General features: G+C 32.5%; 1 protein-coding gene across 6 annotated transcripts in view; it reads left to right on the top strand.

The window, feature by feature from the left end:
• Positions 1-24104, top strand: part of HIVEP1 (human immunodeficiency virus type I enhancer binding protein 1) — a 141337-nt gene that overhangs the window by 63376 nt on the left and 53857 nt on the right. For all 6 annotated transcript variants that reach the window (XM_023532271.1, XM_011362894.2, XM_023532270.1 and 3 more), the window contains exon 3: positions 8069-8122. In XM_023532271.1, the coding sequence (XP_023388039.1) occupies positions 8069-8122 (54 nt within the window). The remainder of the gene's footprint in view (positions 1-8068; positions 8123-24104) is intronic.

Here is a 24104-nt window from a genome sequence, read left to right as displayed (position 1 = left end):
CCTCTTTTAATAAGAGGGCCTTTAAAAAATGTAGGAAAAACTGGATGTACTATTAAGCTGACTAGGGGTGAGGCACATAGCCAGCCTCAAGAGCCAGAAGAGTTTTTTCCAATCTTTCTTTGAGATCCACACGTCCTGGGTCTCTTTCATTTATCTCTACATTTATAGTCCTAAATTCAGAATGTGAGTGTTTGTATGGTGTAAGCGTGAGTGTATGCACGCATGTGGTCAGACACGTGTATGTGTACATGTGTGACTGTTAACCGGGTTAGCAACCCAAGTAAACCTGCTGTCTAACCTCTCAGTATGAGAACGCTCTGCCAGCCATCATGTTTCTTTTTCTCCCCCTCTATTGTTACCATGACTACCCTCTTCCATTCACTGCCTGAGAAATCATCAAATAGGAAGAGGAAACCACTGTTGTCATACTCTAATTATAATATCTAAACCACAGTGGACGAAGTATTTTAATGTGATTATTAGAAAACTGTATTAATCTATGTCAGTTTGCAGTATCTTTTCACAATAGTTTATTATGTTTAAATAGTTTTTTAAATTTTCAAACATTGAATTTTCAGCTTGAAATTTATTTTCTAGTCTAGGGCTCACATTAATAATAAACATTAGACCTGTTTCTGATATTATACTTATTTAGAATATATGCTTTGGCTTTGCTTTTTAGCTGTACATCCATAGCCACTAAGCGTACATGGAGCTTTGGAGCTTTCCTTTTTTTATCCTCCATGGTATCTACAAACTCAGCAGCTCCTTTGATAAGGCAGGCAGATAATGTTCCTGCTCTGTCCCTGTTACTTGATAAAAAGTTGCTTCTAAGAGCTGGTTGATAAGACTTCCTCCTAACTACTTGAGTTTTGTACAATTTTGAATCTTGATCTGATAATATCTGTAATTTAGAGAACATTGATTTTCAAGTTTGGCTGCATGTTGGAATCACCTGGGAAACTTTTTAAAATGCTAATTTAATTGGTATGGGGTTCGGCCTCAGTATCAAGATTTTTAAACAGCTCTAATATTAAGTGATTCTAATATGCAGAAGAGTTTGAGTTTTACTGTTTTGGGTGATGTATACAGGGTCATCAAACTAGGAGCTGGAAGAGTGGCACTAAGGGACTCAATTTGACTTCGTGCTAAATTGCTTTGGCAGTTTTCTAAAGAAGGAGCTTTTCAACTTAAAGCTTAACCCTTTGGCTAGATTCCTTGTGGGCTCTCAGATGGTGTGAGATTTGGGGAAGGAGACTTTAGGAGAGTGCTTTGCTTTTTCCTTCTTAGGAAATTGTGCTCAACTATATAAGCCAGTGGTCTTCTTAGTGCCCTCTAGGGATAAAAAGATATAATTACCCTACTTTTAAAAGTGTAGAGTTTGAGCAGGGGCCGGACACACAGTTCTCAGCTCTGTTGATCAAGGCTAAGTAACTGTAAAGTGAAACCTGATGTTATTAACGGCCAAAAATAATTTTAGCGGGTTCTTTGTATGTCTATGTACATTTTCTTATTTTCATGGTCAGTTTTGATAACAAGATGATTTGCTTATGGAAGAATATTATATTTAGTTGATCCATAATTTTAAATGCATAATAGAACTTATGTCTACTTTTCTCTTTGAATTATTTAAGTTTTTCTCAGTGTCACAATGGAAACCTGCTTTCTGAAAAGGATAAATGAACAATTTTGCAAAGAGCAGACTATAAAACTATAGCAAGATTAGGCATTTCACATTTTAAATTTTATTATGGCATATTTTGCTCCTTATTTTCTTCACTATTCCTTGATTTATTATCATACTAAATTAGGAGATTATTCATGTCTTGTTAACTTTTATCTCCACCTTACTTTTCCCATAGCCAGTCTAGATCTTTTTGGAACCCTTGAGCCCTTTATCCAAATTGATTACAACCTCTAGCAAGAATTTTGGGGGCCCTCAGATATTCAGCTCCCCTCCTCTACCTTTGGTTCCTACATCTTCTCCTTTATCAGTTCCTTCCTAGACATCTTGTATGGTATATTTGGTCGATCATACAAACAACTCTCCAGGACCCTCATCTCCCAGAATTCTTTGCCTTTCTTCCTGGAAAAATCCAAAATTGGCATTTCTTCTCCAGTTTTTCATCCAAATTGCCAAACTTTGTTAGAATAAATAGCAGTGGAGCCACATTGGAGCCATGTAAAATTCATGGATTTTCACACATATTAGAGCCACCTAAAATTCTGCACATTGAAGCCACCCCAAATTTATGGATTTCTACGTTCACAAATCTCTAGTTGCTATTCATCACTGCTTTTATTTGTCCTTAAAATTGGTCAGCTCTTCCATTCCTATCAATAACTTTGTCTCATTTTCACCAGTCAGTTTCCAAGACCTCTTATACAAACACTAAACCCCTATTTCTATGTAGACAACCATGTCTCTTATTTCAATAAATTTGAGGTAATTGGATCTGAACTTTCTCAAAATCTTCCTTCCTATCAGCTGACTTTGCACCTGACCTACCTTCCTCCTTTTTCCTCAGACCTCATAGAATTGCCTGGGTATTTCCCTGTTCAAAAACAACCCTCCACCTTTGAACTCTTGATGTTGTCTTCTACTCTCTCCAGAGCCTTGCCCCTTATTATCCTCCACTCTTTCCTGTATCTTTACTCTCTTTTTATTGGTTCCTCTCCTTGAGTCTATAAACATCTTTGAAAAACACACCAAACCAAACAACCTTCTCTTAACTGTGTTTCTCTCTGATTCCATAGTTTACTCTCATCTGGCTAATTTCTTTGTTTGGTATATTTATTAGAATACTACTTGGTTAATATAATGAAGTATATCCCTTTATATTCATTTTTAGAAGTTTTCATCTGTCTAGTTTTTGTTTTTTTTTCTTAACACAAGAGATACATGTGATTTAATCAAGTGCATTTTGCACATTACTTAAATTACCTTTCCCCCATCCTTATCCTTTTTGCTGTTATGGCTTATTATATATGCTTCCTAATATTGAAATGTCTTTGCATACTTATTTTACACCCTACTTGGACATGACTTTCTTACTTTTGAACATACTTTTTGGTGTATAGATTGTTACATCCCTAGTCATGTGTGAGACTTGTCTGTAGTATTGATTTTCTGCCTCTTTGTTCTCATTTTGATATCCAAGTTATTTATACCAGTTTTATGAAATGATTTAGAACTCCTTTTGTGTTATCTTGTGCTCTGGAACAGTTTAAGAAATGCTTTATTCTTCAAAATACGAAAAAATTTGATAAAACTCTCTGGTCCTGGAACCTTTACAAAAGGAAATTCTGTGTCATTCTCTGGTAATTTTTTCAAGTTCATTCATAGTTTTTATTCCAGTCGAGTTTTTCTCTTCTTGGATCAAGTTGAGTAATTTTATGTTTTTCTAAAACTTAGTAGTTAATCACAATTTTCAAATTCATTAGCACAGAATCGTCTCTGATTTTTTTCACTTATTTCAAGCAATAGATTTCAATTTGAAATATTACTAGTCTGGACTATCATTTTCATCATTATTGTAGAGTGTCCTCTTCCTCAAAGATGTAGGTCTAGAGGGGTGCATAAGATGTGTATTTTTTAGGTTAAACTGTGTTACTTATAATGGAAGATTTACTCAAACAGAGACTCATGGACATGGACAATAGACTAGTGGATAAAAATAAATTAATTAATTTAAAAAAATGGAAGATTGACTTAGCTGATTTAGTGGTGAACGCCAGGATAATTTTCATTTTGAAGAGCATGTATAAAGGGTTATGGGTATTGGATGCATTTTTAACATTACATCATTGTCGTATATTTAGTCTTATTGAAATAGCTCTGACAGTTAACAGTAAGAGTAAGGAGCTTGCACTGATGTGTAATGAAGGGACGTAGGAGTAAGGCTTATTCAGTAGTAAAAATAGTACAGTCACATATGGTAATGTTTTTTCAATCAGATGGTATCTCTTTCAGTAAATAGAGGTGCCTTTTACAGTTCATTAGGATCTACTTCATAAAATTTTATGGTTAGCATTTTCATTTTGTGTTTTCAGGGCTAAGTGAAGAGGGAGAATGTTAGAGCAGAGTATAGGTGCCTATCAAAACAGCAAGAAGGAAGGATGAGCTGATAGAATAAGATAGAATTCATTTTTAAAATTTATTTTTCAATTACAGTTGACATATTAATTTCAAGTGCACAACATAGTGATTAGACATTTATATGCCTTATAAAGTAACCACTCCAGTAAGTCTAGTACCCATCTGACACCATACGTAGTTATTATATTATTGACTATATTCCCTACGCTGTACTTTACATCCCTGTGACTATTTTTATAATTGGCAATTTATACTTCTTAATCCTTTTCAAGGTAGAAATTATTTAAATCATTGAAAGACTGAATGGAATACAGTTGATTCAGATGCTTTTATGTACTAACACAGTTTCCCAAACATAGAAATCATTTATAATGTTAAAGGGGTTACAGTGCTGAGTTCTTAAGTAAAACTGTTAAATGCCAAATGCTAGGTATTCCTTTTTTTCAGAATATATCAGTGTTTTATCTGTGTCACTTGTCAGGTCTGCCTTATTGTCATTATTACTAATGATCATGAGATATATAGCTGTGGAGAAATGGGCTTCTTCATGGAAGGTTTGGTGGTAGCACAAGAGAATGGAGGGACAGGCTCTGAATGAGGTGCCCTAGAGAAAGCGAGATCTCAAAAGGATGTCATATAGAGAAAGAATGGAACTGGAGGGGCATTCTGGGAAATCTTAGGGATCTGACAGAGCCTGCACTCAGGGGTGGCATTATACAAGATTGTTCATAGTCTTTACTATTAACAAATAGTTTCTGTGCTTTATCAGAGAAGAAAAACTAAAAAGGTATAAATTTCTAATAGTTGTAGAACTAAAATATAACCTATAATATTACTACCCCTTCTCCTTGCAAGTCTCTCTGTCAGCCCTGGGCCTTTGTGTGTCTTAGGGAAGATTGTGAATCCTTTCATGTGTTGCTGAGATCTTTTCCACATGCCAACTCTAAGTATATTTAGTAAAAACTGAATCAATTAGAACATTAACATCTTAATTTAAATACAGTAAGAACTCATTGCAGTTACAATGCATTACTTACTTTAAATTTACCAACATTGTCTGAGTGTCCATTTCGCATGTATAATTTATTTGTAATCAATAGCAACAGAGAAACTATTTATTTCTGAATGTGTAGTTCTCTTGCGAAATTGTTACCTAAGATAACAGTGACAGTGGGGAGGGCATGATGGAAGATGTCTCAGAATCTGAGATTCCATGCTAAACAACACAACACCCCCCACCCCACATTAAGGCCTAGAATGAGATGTGTTAATCCTGGGAAGTGAAAAGGATGAAAGAGGATATAAAAAAGGGGAAGATAAGAAAAGATGTGTTGAGAACTGCTTCTTGTATCAGTGAGTTTCAAGCTGCAGGTTTACAATTCAGCAGTGGGTTGTGAAATCAGTATAGTTGGGCAGGGCGGCATTTTTCATTCTTAATAGTGAAGGATAAAATGTAGAGTGTGGGTAAATTTGTTTCTAAATTATGTATACACATATGTATGCACATGTAATTGGTTGGCATGTAAAATATATTTCTTGCTCTGGGTCGTAGTGAAAAAAGTGATAAATATTGCTTTAAAATATTAGTAAATTGCCTTGTATAAACCAATTAGGAGCATATAATGAATGACTGCTTTTTCTAGTTTTGCATATTATCTTCAAAACATCATATTTTACCAGGAGAATCATAAAACATAGGTTAAATATAAACAACTTTTCATAAAAATCAAAGCAAAAGCTTTTAAAAATAGCTGCTTACAGGCTCTCTTATTGAAGACTGTGTTACCTTTTGAACTGCAGCTCTAGGTAAAAGCATTGAAGTAGATGCTTACATCTAACATGATAGATATCTTAAATCTACTGATCCGTACACTGTTATTGTCAAGAGAAAAAAAAACGCAACTTATTTGCAAAATTTAAAAACAAAGACCAGTGTTCTGTGATCAATTGTAAATTGAGGTCGTGTATGTAAGAATTTGTTAAAAGTACAAACAGAAAATGGCCAAACCTCAGTATACTGTTAAGTAAGAGCTATTTTTTAGTATATGTGCTACTGAAGCTATTTTTTAAATATGTGTGATGTCATGAGTTTTTGTTGCTTCGAGTCACAATTGATTCTGTTAACAAAAAGTTATTTTATTATATAATGCCAAATTATGTGTGTATAAACTTAAACACAGTTTTTACTATACATATACATACATATATATATATACACACATATATATATTTATGATTCTTAAGTTTGGAAGAAAAGCTGGCATAGAAATAACGGTGTTTTTTATGTTTTTCATGGACTATATATTCAAATTATGTGATTTGTTTATTTACATTTTAAGTGACTACAATGACTTAGTGTATTGTATTTTTAGAAATAGGGCTTTGCCCTTTTGGCATTTGTATTAATATAGGTTTCATCTGTACATTTGATATTTTAAGATTACTGTGCATGCAGGATCCACTTTCTGCTTTTAATAAGAATTCTTTATTTTACAGGACTGTTTTTAGTTTTCACTCATCATTTCATGAGAAATAACTAACGTGTGTAAATAAGAAAAATTCTGTTATTTTCAAAAGTTGTATCTGTTCTTCATAAATCTTATTCTAGATCTAATAATTAGCAGGAAGGAATTAGTACAATGCTGAGGAGAATGCATTTGTCAGGATGAAAATTTAGTTTTTCTGACCATTGCTGATATATAGTATCTAATATTTCAAACTAGCTTGTTTCCTTTATTCTGCTGCTCCCCTTCTGCCTTGATTCAGCAGGGTGGATGGATCAATAAGCAATTCAAAGAAATTTGATCAATAAATCAAAGGTTTTCTGAATTTCTGGGTTTTTTTCAGCAAGGATAATGGGGGAAGAGGCAGGTAGACCAGAGGTTGAAGGGCCTGTGGTAGATCTGTGCCTTTTATTGATTGGGGAAGGATGCCGTTTTGAAGGTTATGTCTTCCGTGGCCAATAGTGGTAGGTTTAGCATTGAAGACTATTGGGGGAGCTGATTGTATATGCTGGAAAGCATAAATGGCTTAAGTACCAGTATTCTGAAAGCCTTTAAACTACACTTCCGTGGACTATCTAAAATATCGTATAATTATTGGTACTGTATTTATTTCAGTACAAAATAGTACCCCGGGAATTTTTTAACTTTTACCATTATAATAAGCACTTAGACCACTGCATTAAACATGGAATTGGCCTCTGTCATAGTCATCAAATATATATATCCTTATACAATTTAGATTTATTGTTATCAAAGTAGGACATGTACTTATTTACAAAATCCAATTGTGCCCAAAGCCTCAGATGGAAGAACTGCAGGCCCTGGGCCCACAGTTGCCTCCCTCTCCTGTCCGCTCCGGAGGCAGCCTTTCCACATCTTTGTTAGTTATTGCTTCTGGGTTACACCTAATCTTTCAAAACTTCGTGCATATATAACAGTTCTGTAGTCATTAATTTTATATAATGCATAGATAATTCTGTCCTAGTACCAAGTGTTGGGTGTCATGCTACTCTTTAGCTCATTTCTTTTTATTTTTCTTTCTTCCATGTTTGACTTAGCTTTTAGAGCAATTGTGATCTTTGCTTAGATTTGTTTCTAAGCTAGTAGGCATTTGTTATATCTCTGATTAACTCTCTGTTGGGCACTTATATTACTTTATAAGGAAAGTATTTTTAGTTACATTTATTAGTTATTTTCTAACTATAGTTCAGTATTTAAAATGCACTAATTATTTGCATTATGGAAACATTAATTAATTAGAAGTGGTCCTTGTGACTAAGACATGATTAAAATTACAAAAATAATTTCAAAAGGGAATGTCACTACTTTAACAAATTACACATATTTGTTTCATAGATAATTCAACAAATAGTTATTATGCATCAAGCACTGTTTATATTTGTTTTAGTGTGTTCTCATTTGTATATGATGAATTGATTCATAATATTTTCTTTGTTTTCTTTAGATAAAATTGAAGAAGCACAGAAAGAACTTAATGGGGCGGAAGTATCAAAGAAAGGTAAAGTAAAATCAACCCCAGTATAAACTTTTTTCTTGCAAAGATTCCTATATAGATACCTTATAAATACAGCCTTACTAAATCATTCAATATAATCATATGATGCAATTAACAAATCACCTTAATACCTAAAAGTATATGGATTTTGCTTTATGAAATGTTTAGCTACATTGCATATCCTGTAACTGTTTTCTGTATATTAACATGTTGCGGTAGGAGTATGATTATTGTAGGGAATGAAAGTGCTGGTAGGAGTGAAGATTGTTGTATCTCTTTTGAAAGCCCTGTTTGTGAGACTGTCCTATAGCAATAAAAATACTAGTATAATGGATACTGATGCTTATGTTTACTCATGTATGTGCATATGTGTGTTCATGTGATGCAGTATTTTTTTTTGAAACAACAATAACCTTAGACAACTAAAATAACCTGAAAGCTAGTTAAGAAATAGTTGGATAAATTTTAGCACATTCATATTTTGGGATGTTATACAGCTTTTTAAAAATGTTATTTTAGCTGACTGCGATAATTTGTTGCTAAATGAGAAGAATGAAACTGCAGTGTACCGTGTAAAATATGATACCATTTTTTGGTTCAAGCAAAAGCATACATGCACACATGCTTATACAGGATTGGATAAAGTTTGAAAGGATTTATAAACAAATATCTTTACAATGGTGAGAAAAAAGGCAGTGGAAGATGATTAACTTTCATTTATATATCATTGTGTCCTTTCACTAGTTACAGTTGGTATAATTTTGTATAAATATAAGAATTGTAAAGGCAAACTTGGTTTTCATCATAGAAAGCATAATGATTCTTTTTTCATGTGATATGAAAAAATACATTCGATGTAGAACGATCTGTGGGGAGGGGAAGACAGTGAGGTGGATGGTGTCCTAACACACTGTGTCAATGAGTAAAATTGATTAAAAAGATATAAAGTTCTCTGTGGCATATTTCATGATTTATTATTTCTTTGTCCTCGTTATATCTTCTGATTACAGTGGAATATTTTCACAAAGTGAATTAGCCATGTAGGATTACAATTGAGAATCTTTTTAAAAATACATATATTTTCAATCTAGTTAGATTTCTCAGTAGGTATCTTTAGTGGAAATTTTTTCTAACTGTCCAGGTTCTCCATCCCTTGAACCAACCTGTGAAACTTCCAAGATTGTTCGGAGTTGGTCTGAATAATTGGGCTGTGGAATACAACAACCTTAAAGAAGTGTCCTCCTCCTTTTTTTCTGTCTCCTCTTGCTCCCTTCCTCCATGCAATCTCTGGAAGGTTCATATTAAATATGACCCTTTCATTACATTCTTGCAGAAAAGCAAGTCTAGAAAGAGCAGAGAAGTCACCATACCCATGCTATCTCTTGGAAAGGTTCACTGAAGATCCCTTCCCCACATTGCTGTAAGCATAAAGTATTTAAGACACTGAGGCTATAAGAGACTTTAGGATTAAAAACTTCATTTTTCTTAGCCTATTTCACATCTAGTAGTGATTTAGAGCTACTTCAAATAGCAAAATAAATATGTGCTTGTCTTCATTTTCCTTCTTTCTTATCTATGTGGCAGAGTTTTAAGAACAGTGAACTAAGTGCCTAATAGGAAGGAGGAATCCAAACAAAAGTTCTAGAAAAAGAAAGTGGATAATGAGGTTTAGAATAATCTAGTGGGCTCCATTTGGCAAGCTGCACTTATTTAAGACATAGGATGAATACCAAATGAGCATTGTTCTGTGCAATTCACTGCCTAAAATTACTACTTGGCTTTCACTTTTAAATAAACATTCTGGGAAAATTAAAAATAAAATAGTTTTCCTCTCAAATATAATAGAGTAATATCAGTTTGTCTTTAACAACATGAGAAAAAATCTGAGTAATAAAGGTGTTGTAAATTCTCAAATCTTTGCTTGCTGAGCTATCTATTTTATTAAAGGGATTTCATTTCTCCCTTTGAAGAATATACTTTAAAATTTAGAGTTATTTATTGTTTTTATTGATTAAAATGAGTCATCTAGGATAGATCACTTTTTAACTGTTTTTTCAATAAGCTTTTGTTTTATTTCCCTCTGCAAGCCTGACTTTTTTTTCTACATCTGGATTTCTATAATGCTCACAGTTCTTAGGCTTTGTCTCCATTATAGCTACTTGTAGTCCTTAACTTATTTAAGCTTTCTACCCTCTCCATTTTTAAACATTAGGATAAGCAACTAGTTTATCTTCAGAAATATTTAACATAATGGTTCTTAAACACACACATACACAAAACCTTGTTCATTGATAAATTTAAAAAGATATCTTTCTTGTTTTATGATATTTTAAGGAAAGATTAATCTGTTTGTATACTATGGTGTCATAGAAACTGACTTTTGTCCATTACACCCCCAATAGAATATAAAAGTGCACTAAATTATGTTAATGTATTTTATTCTTTCTCTTTGCTTGTGAATGGAAATCAGATGACTTTATTTTTATTTTCATTAACTTGGGGGGAAGTACAGCATGCAACATGCATACACTTCTCCATATAACATCATTATATTCTTCTTTACTGTGCTATTTACTTGTTCTTAACATCCATTGTGCTTGACACTATTTCTGAAATTATTGAGCAGGATTTAAATAAAATAGTGATTGTCACAGATATAGTGATGGAATCTGTATAAAATAAACTGAAATAAATAGATCAATTTATTAGGAGAGCTTCTATGTGCTATCTCTTGAATAAACTTTAATTTTAATACTTTGTTTTAAATTTTTATCATACAATATTTGACATGAATTAATACGTATAAAGTATTAAATTATAAAGCCTAAGAATAACATGGTAATCTTTGATTTTAATACCCCGTTTAAGGACTGGCACGTTGCTAACACTGTTGCATCAACCTGCATGCTAGTCTTTATTGCGTTCCTCTATTTGCTCTGTCCTCAACTTCATGTTCATCGTTTTAGCGCTTCTTAATTATGTATTCTTAAAAAATATACTTTTTAGTTTTGGTTGAGTTTTAACTTTATAAGTAAAAATAGGTTATACAGTTATAACAGCTTTTTCATTCAACATCACCTCTAAGATTCATATATGTTGTTGCATGTAGCTATTTTTTTAATTGCTGTAATAATATTTCATTGAGTGAAATGATTTGTTCCTCCTCTCGTTGATGGATTTGAGTTATAGCTATCTTTTTGCTGTCACAGTGCAGCTATGAATATTCTCATATCCTGGTGCACATGTGTGGATTATATAGGGAATGTAGATGTTCAGTACATAAGATGATGCTAAATTGTTTTCCAAAAATTTTTTACTTGAACTTTACATTCCTGCTATCAGAATCTAAGGATTCACTTTGTGTTATCCATTACTTGGTATTGTCTGTCTTTTAATTTTTTCTAGTTGAATGAGTATAAAATGCTATTTTGTTCTACCTTGATTTAATTGTCCCCGAATTCTAATGATGTCAAACATGTCTTTATTTTTATTCTATCTGCTTGAAATCTTGCTGGTATCTTTTATGCATTTTTAAAATCTTTTGCCATTTTCTTAGTATATTTTAGGTAATGCTTTATCGATTTCATGTGTTCTAGTTTTGGGCTTGATTTTTTTCTTTATTTAAAGTACCTATTAGTAAACAGAAATTCTTGATTTTAATATCAACATTAATCTTTTTATGATTAATATTTTTAGTTGGGATTTTTTTCTGTCTTAAAATTTTTCTTACCACAAGATCTTACATATTTTTTTTCTGTTTTCTTCTAAAAATCTTTTATTTTCAGATTAAAAATCCACCGGGAGTTGAGTTTTTAAAAATATGGTGTGAATTAGGGTTCCCATTTCTTTTTTTCACCCCCACATGAATAACCATTTGTCTCTGAAACATTTATCGAGTGGATGCTCCCTTTTCTATCTCTTTTATATTAATTTTCTTTATATTTATGGGTTTGTTTCTTAGCTCTCTATTCTGTTCTGTTTGTCCATGGGTCAATATCACAGTTTGTTAATTACTATCACTTTGTGGTCTTGATATACTGTAAGGCAAATTCCTAAAATTATTCTTTTTACCTGAGTGTTTTGACTATTTCTACTTTTTTGCTCATCCATTTAAATTTTAGAATTAGCTTTTTTAAAAATGTGTATCTTTGAGATTGCATTGACATAGGGACAAATTTAACTATAGTCACAATTTTCAGCTTTCCTACACATAAAGATAATATATTTTTGATAACTTGTGTTTTCTTTAATGTTTTATAATTTTTTCCATATAGACCTTGTACTTATTTTATTGGATTTTTTTCTTGGGGCATATTTGCTGATTTTGTGGGTGTGTGTGTGAGAGAGAGAGAGAGGAAGAGGGATGGAGGGAGGGAGGGAGGGAAGGAGGGAGAGGAAGAAGATGTTTTCTGGTACTTGTTGATAAATAGAAATGCAATATATTTTTGTATATTTACCTTATATCCAGCCACCTGGATGAATTCATTCATTCTAACAACAGTAATTTCAGCTGGGAGTAATGAAAGCTTTGTTTCTTCCTTTTTAAATAATTGTTTCTTTTATTATTTCCTTATTTTACTCAGTTGACTACAGTAAGATGCCGAGAATAATAGTGTTGGCATCCTAGACTCGTTCTTGATTTTAAAGAGATTTCTTCTAATATTTCATTATAAAATGTTTGATGTCTTTTTATAGGAGGGTGGAGTCAGGTTTTTTTTTGTTTAAGGAGGTTATCTTCTATTTTTGATTTGTTAAGATTTAAAAAAAACTTAAGGGGCTCTTTTTTAAATCAGATGCTTTTTCTTCATATGTAGAAATGATCTTGTGGTCTTTGTTCTCTCATTCTAATGTTTAAACCTCATTTGCATTTTTTTAATAAAACCAGTTTGGTCTCGATATTTAATCTTTATAAACACTTAGATTTGATTTGTTAATGTTTGTCAAATTCTATATTCGTGTTCAAGAGATGTATGATTTTATTTTCTTATAATTTTCCTTACCTGATTTGGTTTAAGATTATACTAGCTCAGTAGAATGATCTGAGAACTGTATATTCCTGCTTCCCATGGAGGTGTTTATTTAATATTGAAACAATAGTTTTATAGGCAAGTCTTAGAATATATTTTGACTTTGAGAGGGGTTAAGGGTCCTTTTTTAAGTACCAAATTGATATATTTAATGATATGGGATTAATCAATCTTTTTTGTCTTCAACCAGATAGTAAGTTGTATTTTTTATAATTTGTCCATTTTATTAAATAGTCATATTTATGGACAAAAGTCACGGTATTCTTGCTCTTTTATTACTGCTGGATCTATAGTTGTGTCTCTCTCTTTTTTTTTTTATCATTAATATTGTTCGTTTGTGTCTTTTCTCTCTTTCTTGATTAGTCTTCAAGAGGCTTACCTATTTCCTTGTTTATTATACTCACTTCTGATTTTCTTGATACTTTCTTGTATCATTCTTTTCAGTTTTATAAAATTTTGCTCTTTATCTTTTTCCCATTTTTTTGAGATTTATTTGGTTATCAAATTTCTTAAGTTGGAAGCTGGGCTTATTTTTAAAAGCCTTTATTCTTTTCTACTGGAATCACTTAAAGCTGTTAATTTCCTTTGAAATATTGCTTTAGTTGTGTTATACACCATTTTATATTTGCTACTTCAATTAATTTCTGTGCTGGTTTCCTCTTTTACCCCCTTCATAGAATTTTTTTTCCCACAAGATTGAAGATTTTGTTTTTCTTAGTGATTTTTTTTTACTTAATTGCATTGTTATGTTAATTGTTTTTAAAAACAGTCTGTTTCTAAATTAATTTTCTGTTTTAGAATACTTTAAAAAAAATTTTGAGAGAATTTTCTATGAAAATGCTTCTAGATTTTGTTAGAAATTTAGAATTCAGCAATTTTTAGCTGAATTCAGTATTGTACAAAGATGTAAAAGCTGAAGTGGAAAAGATGTTAAATAACCTTACCCCAGAGTGTGCAAACAGAAAGTGGCAGGTCTTGGACTGTGCTGTTCTAATACTGTTCTGCATCATAACTGGATGAGAGCTGTGTTCTGGTGATAGTTTAATCTACAGTAGTTAGTCCTTTTCTAAATTACACATAGAGTGATGAGATTATGGTAGTAATCACCTCCTTTAAAAATGTCATGATTCAGGAAAAAATAGGATTCAGATAATGGGTTTAGAAGAAGATGGAGATTTTAGGTCAGCTTGCATTGGGATTTTTCACATTGTTCTGTTTTAAACAGCAAAATTCTGAAATTGTTACCATAATACTGTTAGTTTCTTTTCAGCAGCAGTAGTATCACTCTGATATCATATACTCCAGTCACCAGAAAGTTTTTATTTAAAACATAATTTTTGTTAATCAGCTGTTTTACCATGTATTTGAGAGTATGTGGTCCTAAATATCAGCAGCTTATATGGCTTAAGAAACAGTAAGAAATCTGTACTGCTGAAGTAACTCAGTGATACTCAGATTTGCTCCAAGGCATCAGTTGACAAATAACATTTTTGTTAACATAGGCATAATTTATGCCCTGAAATTATTCTCCAGTTAATGGGGGAAGCTTGAGGGAAGTTAGATACCTATGTAAAACTAGACTGAGTAATTCAGAAGTGCAAGTGATAGACTAATGGGTAGCAGAAAACTAGATGATGAACTCCAATTAGTGTGTAATTAAGAAGGCTAGAGTTTGCTCACCCTCTTTCCCTAAAAAACATTTTAAGGTCCTTATAATATGAGTTAAGTCTGCAAGGAGTGAAACAAACTCCCATTTTCTTTCAGATGTCACACATTATAGGTAAAAAATGAAGGCTGATTTGGAATAATATTTTATGTTAATAAAGGTTATACTTTAATGCCAGTAACATTCTATTCTTTAAGAATTCTGCTAAATGTACTTAAGGAAATACAAGAACATTTTTTAAATTAAGGGTGATGAAGTATTTCCTAAATAAGACTAAAATTAAGGTAGGATAATGGAAAAATTGGACTTATTTTTATTCAATTAAAATGAATAATGTTAATATAAGATTAGTTAAGATGTTTTAAAACAGTCTGAGAGAAAGTATGTGCAACAAAACAAAACCTGGTTGGCTTAGTTAAAATGTTATAAAGTTGGAGGACATTAACAATTTACAAAATTAAAACCTCACATTGATAGAGCCAGTGGAAAGGCTAGTGTAATACTTTAGTGAGATGTCTTACTGTAGAATATTTTTAATGGACTACTATAACTAGTTAAGTTGTTCATGGGTTTATAAATTAATTACTGGAAAAGAATGTATTAAGATGAACATGTTTAGTGGCTGTTTATTTTAAATATAAAGTATTTATAAATTTTACTTTCTTAATATTAAATGCCCTAGAAAATCCATCAATTTGTGTGTGTGTGTGTGTGTGTGTGTGTGTGTGTGTGTGAAGTTGTTAGTTCATTCTTTTATTCAATAAATTTTTATTATGCATCAGCCATTCTTTTTTAGCTCTGGCAAGTAGATAGCAAAGAAGAAGTCTAAACCCTAAAGGAACTCATCAGCCTTAACTCAACTCTTGCTCAAATTATCATAAAATCTGAATTGGTAGAATCAAAATTCATGAGGTTTTCTGCAGACCGGCAGCAGTGCCTAAGAAATTTCCCTTGGGGAAAAAAGCAACAGATTTTCTATATTTTAAAAAAGGAAGTCATCTCCTCCTTTTAATATTACTTGGAACTTCAAATTTAAACACTCAGGTCACATGAAACATTCTTTTAGTGTAACAAAATGCTAATTGCTTGAGTTACAGGAAAATTAATATTGTTTTAATTATTTATGCCATGTATCTGAGTTAAAGGCATCATATTTCAATCCTGTCACTATTTTGAGATTTAAAAACACCAGTTCCCAAGAGATCATTGCCTTTCAGATAGACCATGCCGGCTTTATTTGCATAATGATAAATAAAGCATATTTAGTGCATTAATGTAAAATAAATGTTTTTAAATATTCTGTCCTCATAGTGATTAGATATAAAAACTAAAACTTTGCTTCCTATAACATATGAGAGGCAAAAATTCTCATGTTTCCTAACTGTTTTAATTACTATCTATTGAGTAATCATTTATTCAATCAGAGAAATAGCTAACAAGATTTTTTTTATAGGATTCATAGAAAGGCTTGCATCCTTTTGTACTTTTATAGCATATTCCGTTGACTTCAGAATGCTTTTGATTGGAAGATGCACAATGATTTTATGCACCATTTAAAAAGGGAAAAAGTCACTGCTATTTAAGTCATGACACAGTGCTCTTATAATTGATTAGAGGATGCGTCATGATTTCAGCGATATTAAAATGTTCAAAGCATTTTTCGAGATTCTGTAAAGAATGTATTTCTGTCCAGTGCTTCATTTATTGACGAGAGATGAAGTAGTTTTCAGATAATGATGAATTTGAGCTGCTTTCGAGGACAGTGTCCCTGAGGACTGTGAAAAACAAAGGAATGGATCTTATTCTGTTGGTTCACTTGGAGATTCATAGACGAATGATCAGGAAAAAAACCTCAGTTATGTTCAACTTATTCTCTTTGCTTCTTAGATAATTGACCTCATGCATATACCTCAGTATATGCTATATAAATAATATTGTGGGGTGAATTAATAAGGTGTGTTGTTGTTGATTTATTTAGGCTGTTCTCCAGCTTTGCTACTGTAATCTTTGTGTAGGCAGAAGAAAGGAAAAAGAGACAAGTTCAGATATTTATTGTCCACATAGAGACTTGTTCTTTTTTTTTTTTTTTTAATTTCCTCAGATTAGAGAAGGCAATATACATGTCACATGACACTGAGGAATATAATCCTAGAGAAGAAAGAATAGAAAATAAAAGCAAGGGAAGGCAGAATAAACTGAAGATAAGTACTGGGAAAAATTCTAGGAAATAAATTTAAAAAAATTAAAAAGCAAACAGTTACAGAAATAACAGTACGATTTTGCCAAAATATGGTATTCTTTTGTTACTGTTTCACTATTCAGAGTGTGTTTTTTAGGACTATGCCGTATATAAGAAGAATATCAAATTTTGTAGGATAACAGAATTTTGCCTTGACCGCCAAGCATGGGATAGATATAATATTAACTATTTCATTCAAGAAAAGCTTTGAAGCAGCAAATGAGATTCTGTGGATGAGTGAGGAAAGGCAGGAAGAGGACTAAAGAACACTTAAATAAGATTAAATGTTCCTAGTAACATTTATATATAGTCTGATGTTTAGTTAGTGGAGAAATAGATTTGACCAGACTGTGTAACAGATTGTATTGAGAGTATAGCACACTGCACAGGAGTTGTGACCAGGGGTGTTGCTACTGCTGTGTTTATTTCTGGAGACCCACTGCCTAGCGTGCAGTTAGACATTTAGAAACTGTTTAACAAAATTCTTTAATGGCTTTCTGTGGCTCTTAGCATGAAGACAAAGCTCCATAGCATGGCCTGTGAGAGCTCATCTCACTAAGCTCCTCCCCTCACCCTCTCACCCCTGCCACACAGGTCTCCTCATGATTCTTCCAGTTTAGCTTTGTCCACTATTCTATCCTAGCCCCTCACATAGTCCCTAATGCATACAGTAGGCATTTGGGAAACATTTATTGAATAAATGAAGATGGGTAGATGGGTAGATGGAGGGGGAGGGTAAGGGGAGAAGTATGGATTCCTTTACATAGCAGGCAGGATTTTTCAACAATATGTACTATTGCTTTTATTTTTGAAGAGTGTTTAAACATCTCTATTTCTCCTGCTATAACATAGATTACATATTTGAAGTAAATTGTTTCATTATATTAAATTATCCACATAATTCAATTGTATGTATCTGTAGTGATGTATACAAATAATTTATGTATGTCCCTCTAACAAAAATAAAAGCTTCATTTTTTAATAGAGACTATGGACAGTTACTACAACTGAATACTTCAAAAATTTTTTTATCTAAACAGAAAAAATCACCAGGGTTTTTGGAATCTTTCTCATAAAAGTGAAACAAAAGGATATAAATTTGAAAGACCATCAGGGCAGAGAAATATGACTGTTACTCTGTAATGTGATGTTCGAATTGAAGTCTGAATCAGCCTTCTACTAGGTGATCTTAAAACTGCAAAAATACATTGGAATATTTAATTTAATTATCAGTATCAGCTACCTTGTTAGCAATATCAGATTTTTATCTTTTGCTTCTCCAATTTAATAGTTTTGTACAGACCACATTATAAGACATTAGAACAAGTTATAAAAATAGAAAGTGTACTACTTCATAATACCCCATCTCAGTTGTTGTCACTTTTTTTATTACTTTCTTTGGGAACCTGGTTAGAGTATAGCCAAACAGGACCTGTCTGAAATATAAGGTGATTCTTATCACTTTCTGTGAGGTGCTCCTTAGAAGTTGGGCAAAAGTGCTTATATAAATGGCAGCTAAGAAGGTTAACTTAACAAATGCCCTAAATGTGTACTTGTTCTTCTTCTCTTACTAGCATCTTTACTAGACATAAGTTTTGTAAAGTAATAATTACAAAAATGTAGTGTTGGAGTGTAATATTTATAGGTGTGTGTATAACAGTACCACACGGGGAAAAAAAAAGGAAAAGAGAATACAGCTATATAGGTGTAATGTTTCCATGTCTCACTGGAATTAAGTTAGTATATCTGAAATAGACTCTGATAAGTTAAAATGTAAGGTAAGCCCTAGAGTACTACAAAGAAAGTAGCTCAAAGAAAAAGTGAAAAAATCGTTAAAGAAATTAAAATGTTACATTAGAAAATATTCACTTCATGTAAAATAAACAGCTAAAGGAAAAGTATAGAAACAGAAAGACACAAGGTATATTGAAAACAAGAAGAAAAATGGTAGATGAATTCAACTATATCAATAATATTACATGTGAATGAATTAAACAGTTCAATCAAAAGTCAGAAATTGTCAGACTGGATATGCTGTCTACACTGAGACACACAACTAGATGGAAGTGAAAGGAATGAAAGAGGTATATCCTGCAAATAACAAGCATAAGAAAGCTGGAGTAGCTATCCTAATGTCAGAAAAAAAGGGCTTTAAAATAAAAACCATTACTAGAGATGAACAGGGCATTTTCTAATGGTATGAGTCAATCCATCAGGAAGATATGACAGTTATAAGCATATATTCATCCAGCAACACAACTGATAGAAATGAAGGTAGAAATTGACAATTTAACGGTACAGTTGGGGATTTCATTACCCTACTTTCAGTAGTGGATGGAACAACTAGGCAGAAAAAGGTCAACAAGGAAATAAAAGACTTGAACAAAATTAAGTCAGCTAGACCTACCAGACATTTAAAGAACATTGCATCCAACAACAGAATACACATTCTTCTCCAGTGTACCTGGAACATTTTCCATGATAGGCCATAACCTAGTCCATAGAAAGAATTTATCAATAACTTTAGAGGACTGAAACATTACAAAGTTTGTTCTCTGATCACAATGGAATGAAATCAGAAGTCAGTAACAAGACTATTACTTATATGAAAATGTATTTCTGGTTTACATAATCTCCCAAAAAAGGAAGAATCTTTTATGTACAAAACTTTTATGTACCAATGATTCGAAAACTTTCAAAACAAGTAGACTATGAACATTCCTATGAAATTGATAAAAGGAGTTCTACATTTGATTCTCTATACATGAGAAAACATAAAGACCACTAGAAATGCTTTATTTGAAACGAAAATACAGCTTGCTATAAAAGTTTTTTAAAGAATATTATTTCTCCAAAAGAGCAAAAAGTTGTTCAGAAGCATTTCCTTAAGTAAACAAGAGAGAAAGAGATTATTTGAAGATATAGTCAGAAAAATATATTTGGAACAGCTCTCTTGTCTGATTTTTTGAATAAGATAAAATTAGAGCATTTTAGCAACTGAAATTTTTAACAGAAAAATATATTTGTGACCCAGTGTCATTACCTTGTCATTTCTTAAGACTATACTTCTAAAAGAGATTAAGTATTATTATTTTTTATGTTAATTTAATATTCTTAAAAGAATTTTTTTATTTTTATTTTTAACATTTTATTTTTTACTTTTTCCCCCTCGCCCCTTCCCTCTCCATGAATCTCTGTTTGTTTGTTCTGTTCATTTGTTGCTTTTAGGTTTATATCTCATGTATAAGTGATATCATATGATTTTCAACCATTTCTGTCTGGCTTATTTCGCTTAGTATAATTATTTCAAGGTCCATCCATGTTGTCGCAAATGGCAGTATTTCATTTCTTAGGGCTGAGTAATATTCCGTTGTATATATGTACCACAGCCTCATTAGCTAGTCATCTTATCGTAGGACATTTTGGTTGCTTCCATGTCCTGGTCACCATGAATAATGTTGCTATGAACATCAGTGTGCAAATATCCTTTTGGACTTGAGTTTTCAAGTCTTTGGGGTAAATCCCCAGTAGAGGGATTGCTGGGTCATATGGTAGATCAATGCTTAGTTTTTTGAGGAACCTCCATACTGTTTTCCACAGTGACTGTACCAGTTTGCAGTCTCACCAGCAGTGTATGAGGATTATCTTTTCTCTGCATCCTCTCCAACATTTGTTATTACTTCTCCTGTTGATTATAGCTATTCTAAGAGGTGTGAGATGGTATCTCATTGTGGTTTTGATTTGCATTTCCCTAACAGCTAGTGATGTTGAGCATCTTTTCGTATATTTGTTGGCCATTCATCCTCTAGGGAGAGGTGTATGTTCAGGTCCTCTGCCCATTTTTTGATTGGATCGTTTTTTTGTTGTTGTTATTTGAGTGGTATGAGTTCTTTGCATATTTTGGATATTAGGCCCTTATCGGAGGCATTGCTTGCAAATAAATTTCCCATTGGGATGGATGTCTCTTTAACTTGTTGATGATTTCTTTTGCTGAGCAGAAGCTTTTTAGTTTGATGCAGTCCCATTCATTTATTTTAGCTTTTACTTCCCTTGCCTTTGAGGTCAAATTCATAAAATCCTCTTTAAGTCCAAGGATCCTGAGTTTAGTTGCTATGTTTTCTTATATGCATTTTATTGTTTCAGGTCTTATATTCAGGTCCTTAATCCATTTTGAGTTAATTTTGGTGTGTGGTGATAGACAACAGTCTAATTTCATTCTTTTGCAAGTGGCTTTCCAGTTTTCCCAGCACCATTTATTGAAGAGGCTTTTCTTTCTCCATTGTATGTTTTTGGCTTTTTTGTAGAAAATTATTTGCCCATATAAATACGGTTTACTTCTGGACTCGCATTTCTGTTCCACTGGTCCGTGTGTCTGTTTTTCTGCCAATATCATGCCATTTTGATTACTGTCACTTTGTGATATAATTTGAAGTCAGGCAGAGTGATGCCTCCAGCCTCATTCTTTTTTCTCAGGATGGCTTTGGCAGTTAGGGGTTTTTTGTGCTTCCAAACAAATCTGATGATTTTGGGTTCTCTTTCTTTAAAAAAATGCCGATGGATTTTGAATGGGGATTGCATTAAATCTGTATAATGCTTTAGGTAATATGGTCATTTTAACTATGTTGATTCTTCCGATACAAGAACACGGAATATCTTTCCTTTTTTTTTTGTATCTTCTTTGATTTCTTTTAATAGGGTCTTATAGTTTTCATTATATAGGTCCTTCACATGTTTTGTTAAATATATTCCTAGATATTTTATTCTTTTTGTTGCAATTGCAAAAGGAATTATTTTTTTCCACTTCTTTTTCTGACACTTTGTTTTTAGAGTTTAAGAATGCTAGGGATTTTTGAACATTGATTTTGTATCCAGAAACTTTACTGTATTTGCTTATTGTTTCTAGTAGTGTTCTTGTGGAGTCTTTAGGGTTTTCTATAGAGAATCATGTCATCTGCAAATAGTGACAGTTTGACTTCTTTGTTTCCTATTTGGATGCCTTTTATATCTTTCTCTTGTCTGATTGCGCTCGCTAGGACTTCCAATGTTATAGTGAATAACAGTGGCGATAGTGGACAGCCTTGCCTTGTTCCTGCTCTTAGAGGGGAAGTTTTTAGTTTTTCACCATTAAGTATAATGTTGGCTGAGGCCTTGTCATATATGGCCTTTATTATGTTACGATACTTTCCTTCTATACCGATTTTGTTAAGTGTTTTGATCATAAATGAATGTTGTATCTTGTTGAAGGCTTTATCTGCATCTATTGATATGATCATATGATTCTTATTTTTTAATTTGTTTATGTGGTGTATCACATTAGTTGATTTGCATATGTTGAACCATCCCTGTACCCCTGGGATGAAGCCCACTTGATGGTGGTGTATAATCTTTTTAATATGTTGCACTATTCGGTTCCCTAGTATCTTATTTCGGATTTTTTAATCTGTGTTCATGAGAGATATTGGTCTGTAGTTTTCTTTTTTTGTGTTATCTTTACCAGGTTTTGGTATCAGAGTGATATTGACCTTATAAAATGAATTGGGAAGTATCGCCTCCTCTTCAATTTCTTGGAAGATTTTGAGGAGAATACATATTAAATTTTCTTTGAATGTTTGGTGGAATTCACTGGGGAAGCCATCTGGTCCTGGGCTTTTACTTTTTGTTAGATTTTTGATGATCGTTTCAATTTCCGTACTGCTGATTGGTTTATTTAGATTTTCCAGTTCTTCTTGATTCAGTTTAGAAAGGTTGTATTTTTCTAAGTACTGGTCCATTTCTTCTAGGTCATTAAATTTGGTATTATATACTCTTTCATAGTATTCTTGTATGATCCTTTGTATTTCTGCAGTGTCTGTCATAATTTCCCCTCTTTCATCCCTGATTTTGTTTATTTGTGTCCTTTTTTTTCTTTAGCGAGACTAGCCAGGGGGTTGTCAATTTTATTAACCTTTCAAAGAACCAGCTCTTTGTTGCATTTATTTTTTCTATTGTTTTTTTGTTTTGTTTTCAATTTCATTTCTGCTCTTAATTTTGATTATTTCTTCTGCTGACTTTAGGCTTCATTTATTCTTCCTTTTCTGGTTTTTTAAGATGAAGCAGCATTAGGTTGTTTATTTGGGGTCATTCTTGATTTTGGAGGTAGGCCTGTAATGATACAAACTTTCCTCTTATGACCGCTTTTGCTGTGTCCCAAAAATTTTGATATGTTGCACTATCATTATCATTCATTTTTATGTATTTTTTTATCTCTCTTTTTATTTCTTCTCTGATCCAGTTATTCTTCAGTAGTATGTTGTTTAATCTCCATGTATTTGTGGTTCTTTCTGCTTTCTTTTTGCAGTTGATCTCTAATTTCAAAGCATTATGATCAGAGAGTATGTTTGCTATGATTTCAACCCTCTTATATTTGTTGAGGCTATCTCTGTGTCCCAGTATCTGGTCAATCTTTGAGAATGTTTTCTGTGCACTAGAGAAGAATGTATAAGCAGCTGTTTTGGGATGAATGTCAATTATGTCCAGTTGGCCTAATGTATCATTTAAGGATGTTATTTCCTTATTGATTTTCTGTTTGGATGATCTCTCCATATCTGACAGTGGAGTATTTAGGTCTCTTACTATGATAGTGTTTTGGTCTGTTTTTCCCTTTAGTTCTGTTAGTAATTGCTTTATATATTTCAGAGCTCCCTAATGGGGAGAGTAGATATTAATAAGTGTTAGGTCTTTTTGGTGCATGATTCCCTTTAACATTATGAAGTGTCCCTCAGTATCTTTCTTTACATTTTTTATTTTGAAGTCTGTGTCGTTCGATATTAGTACCACTATTCCTGCTTTTCTGTGAATGCCATTTGCTTAAAATATCATTTTCCACCCTTTCACTTTGAGTTTATATTTGTCTTTGGAACTGAGATATGTCTCCTGGAGACAGCATATGACTGGGTTTTGTTTTTTGATCCATTCTACAGCTCTGTGCCTTTTTATTGGTGAGTTCAGTCCATTTACATTTAGGGTGATTATTGAAATATGAGGTCTTCTTATAGCCATTTTATCTTTTGCTTT

The sequence above is a fragment of the Pteropus vampyrus genome, unplaced genomic scaffold, assembly GCF_000151845.1.
Source record: "Pteropus vampyrus isolate Shadow unplaced genomic scaffold, Pvam_2.0 Scaffold80, whole genome shotgun sequence".
NCBI lineage: Eukaryota > Metazoa > Chordata > Mammalia > Chiroptera > Pteropodidae > Pteropus > Pteropus vampyrus.
Note: the sequence above shows the minus strand (reverse complement) of the source record. Positions and strands in the feature narration are given on the sequence as shown.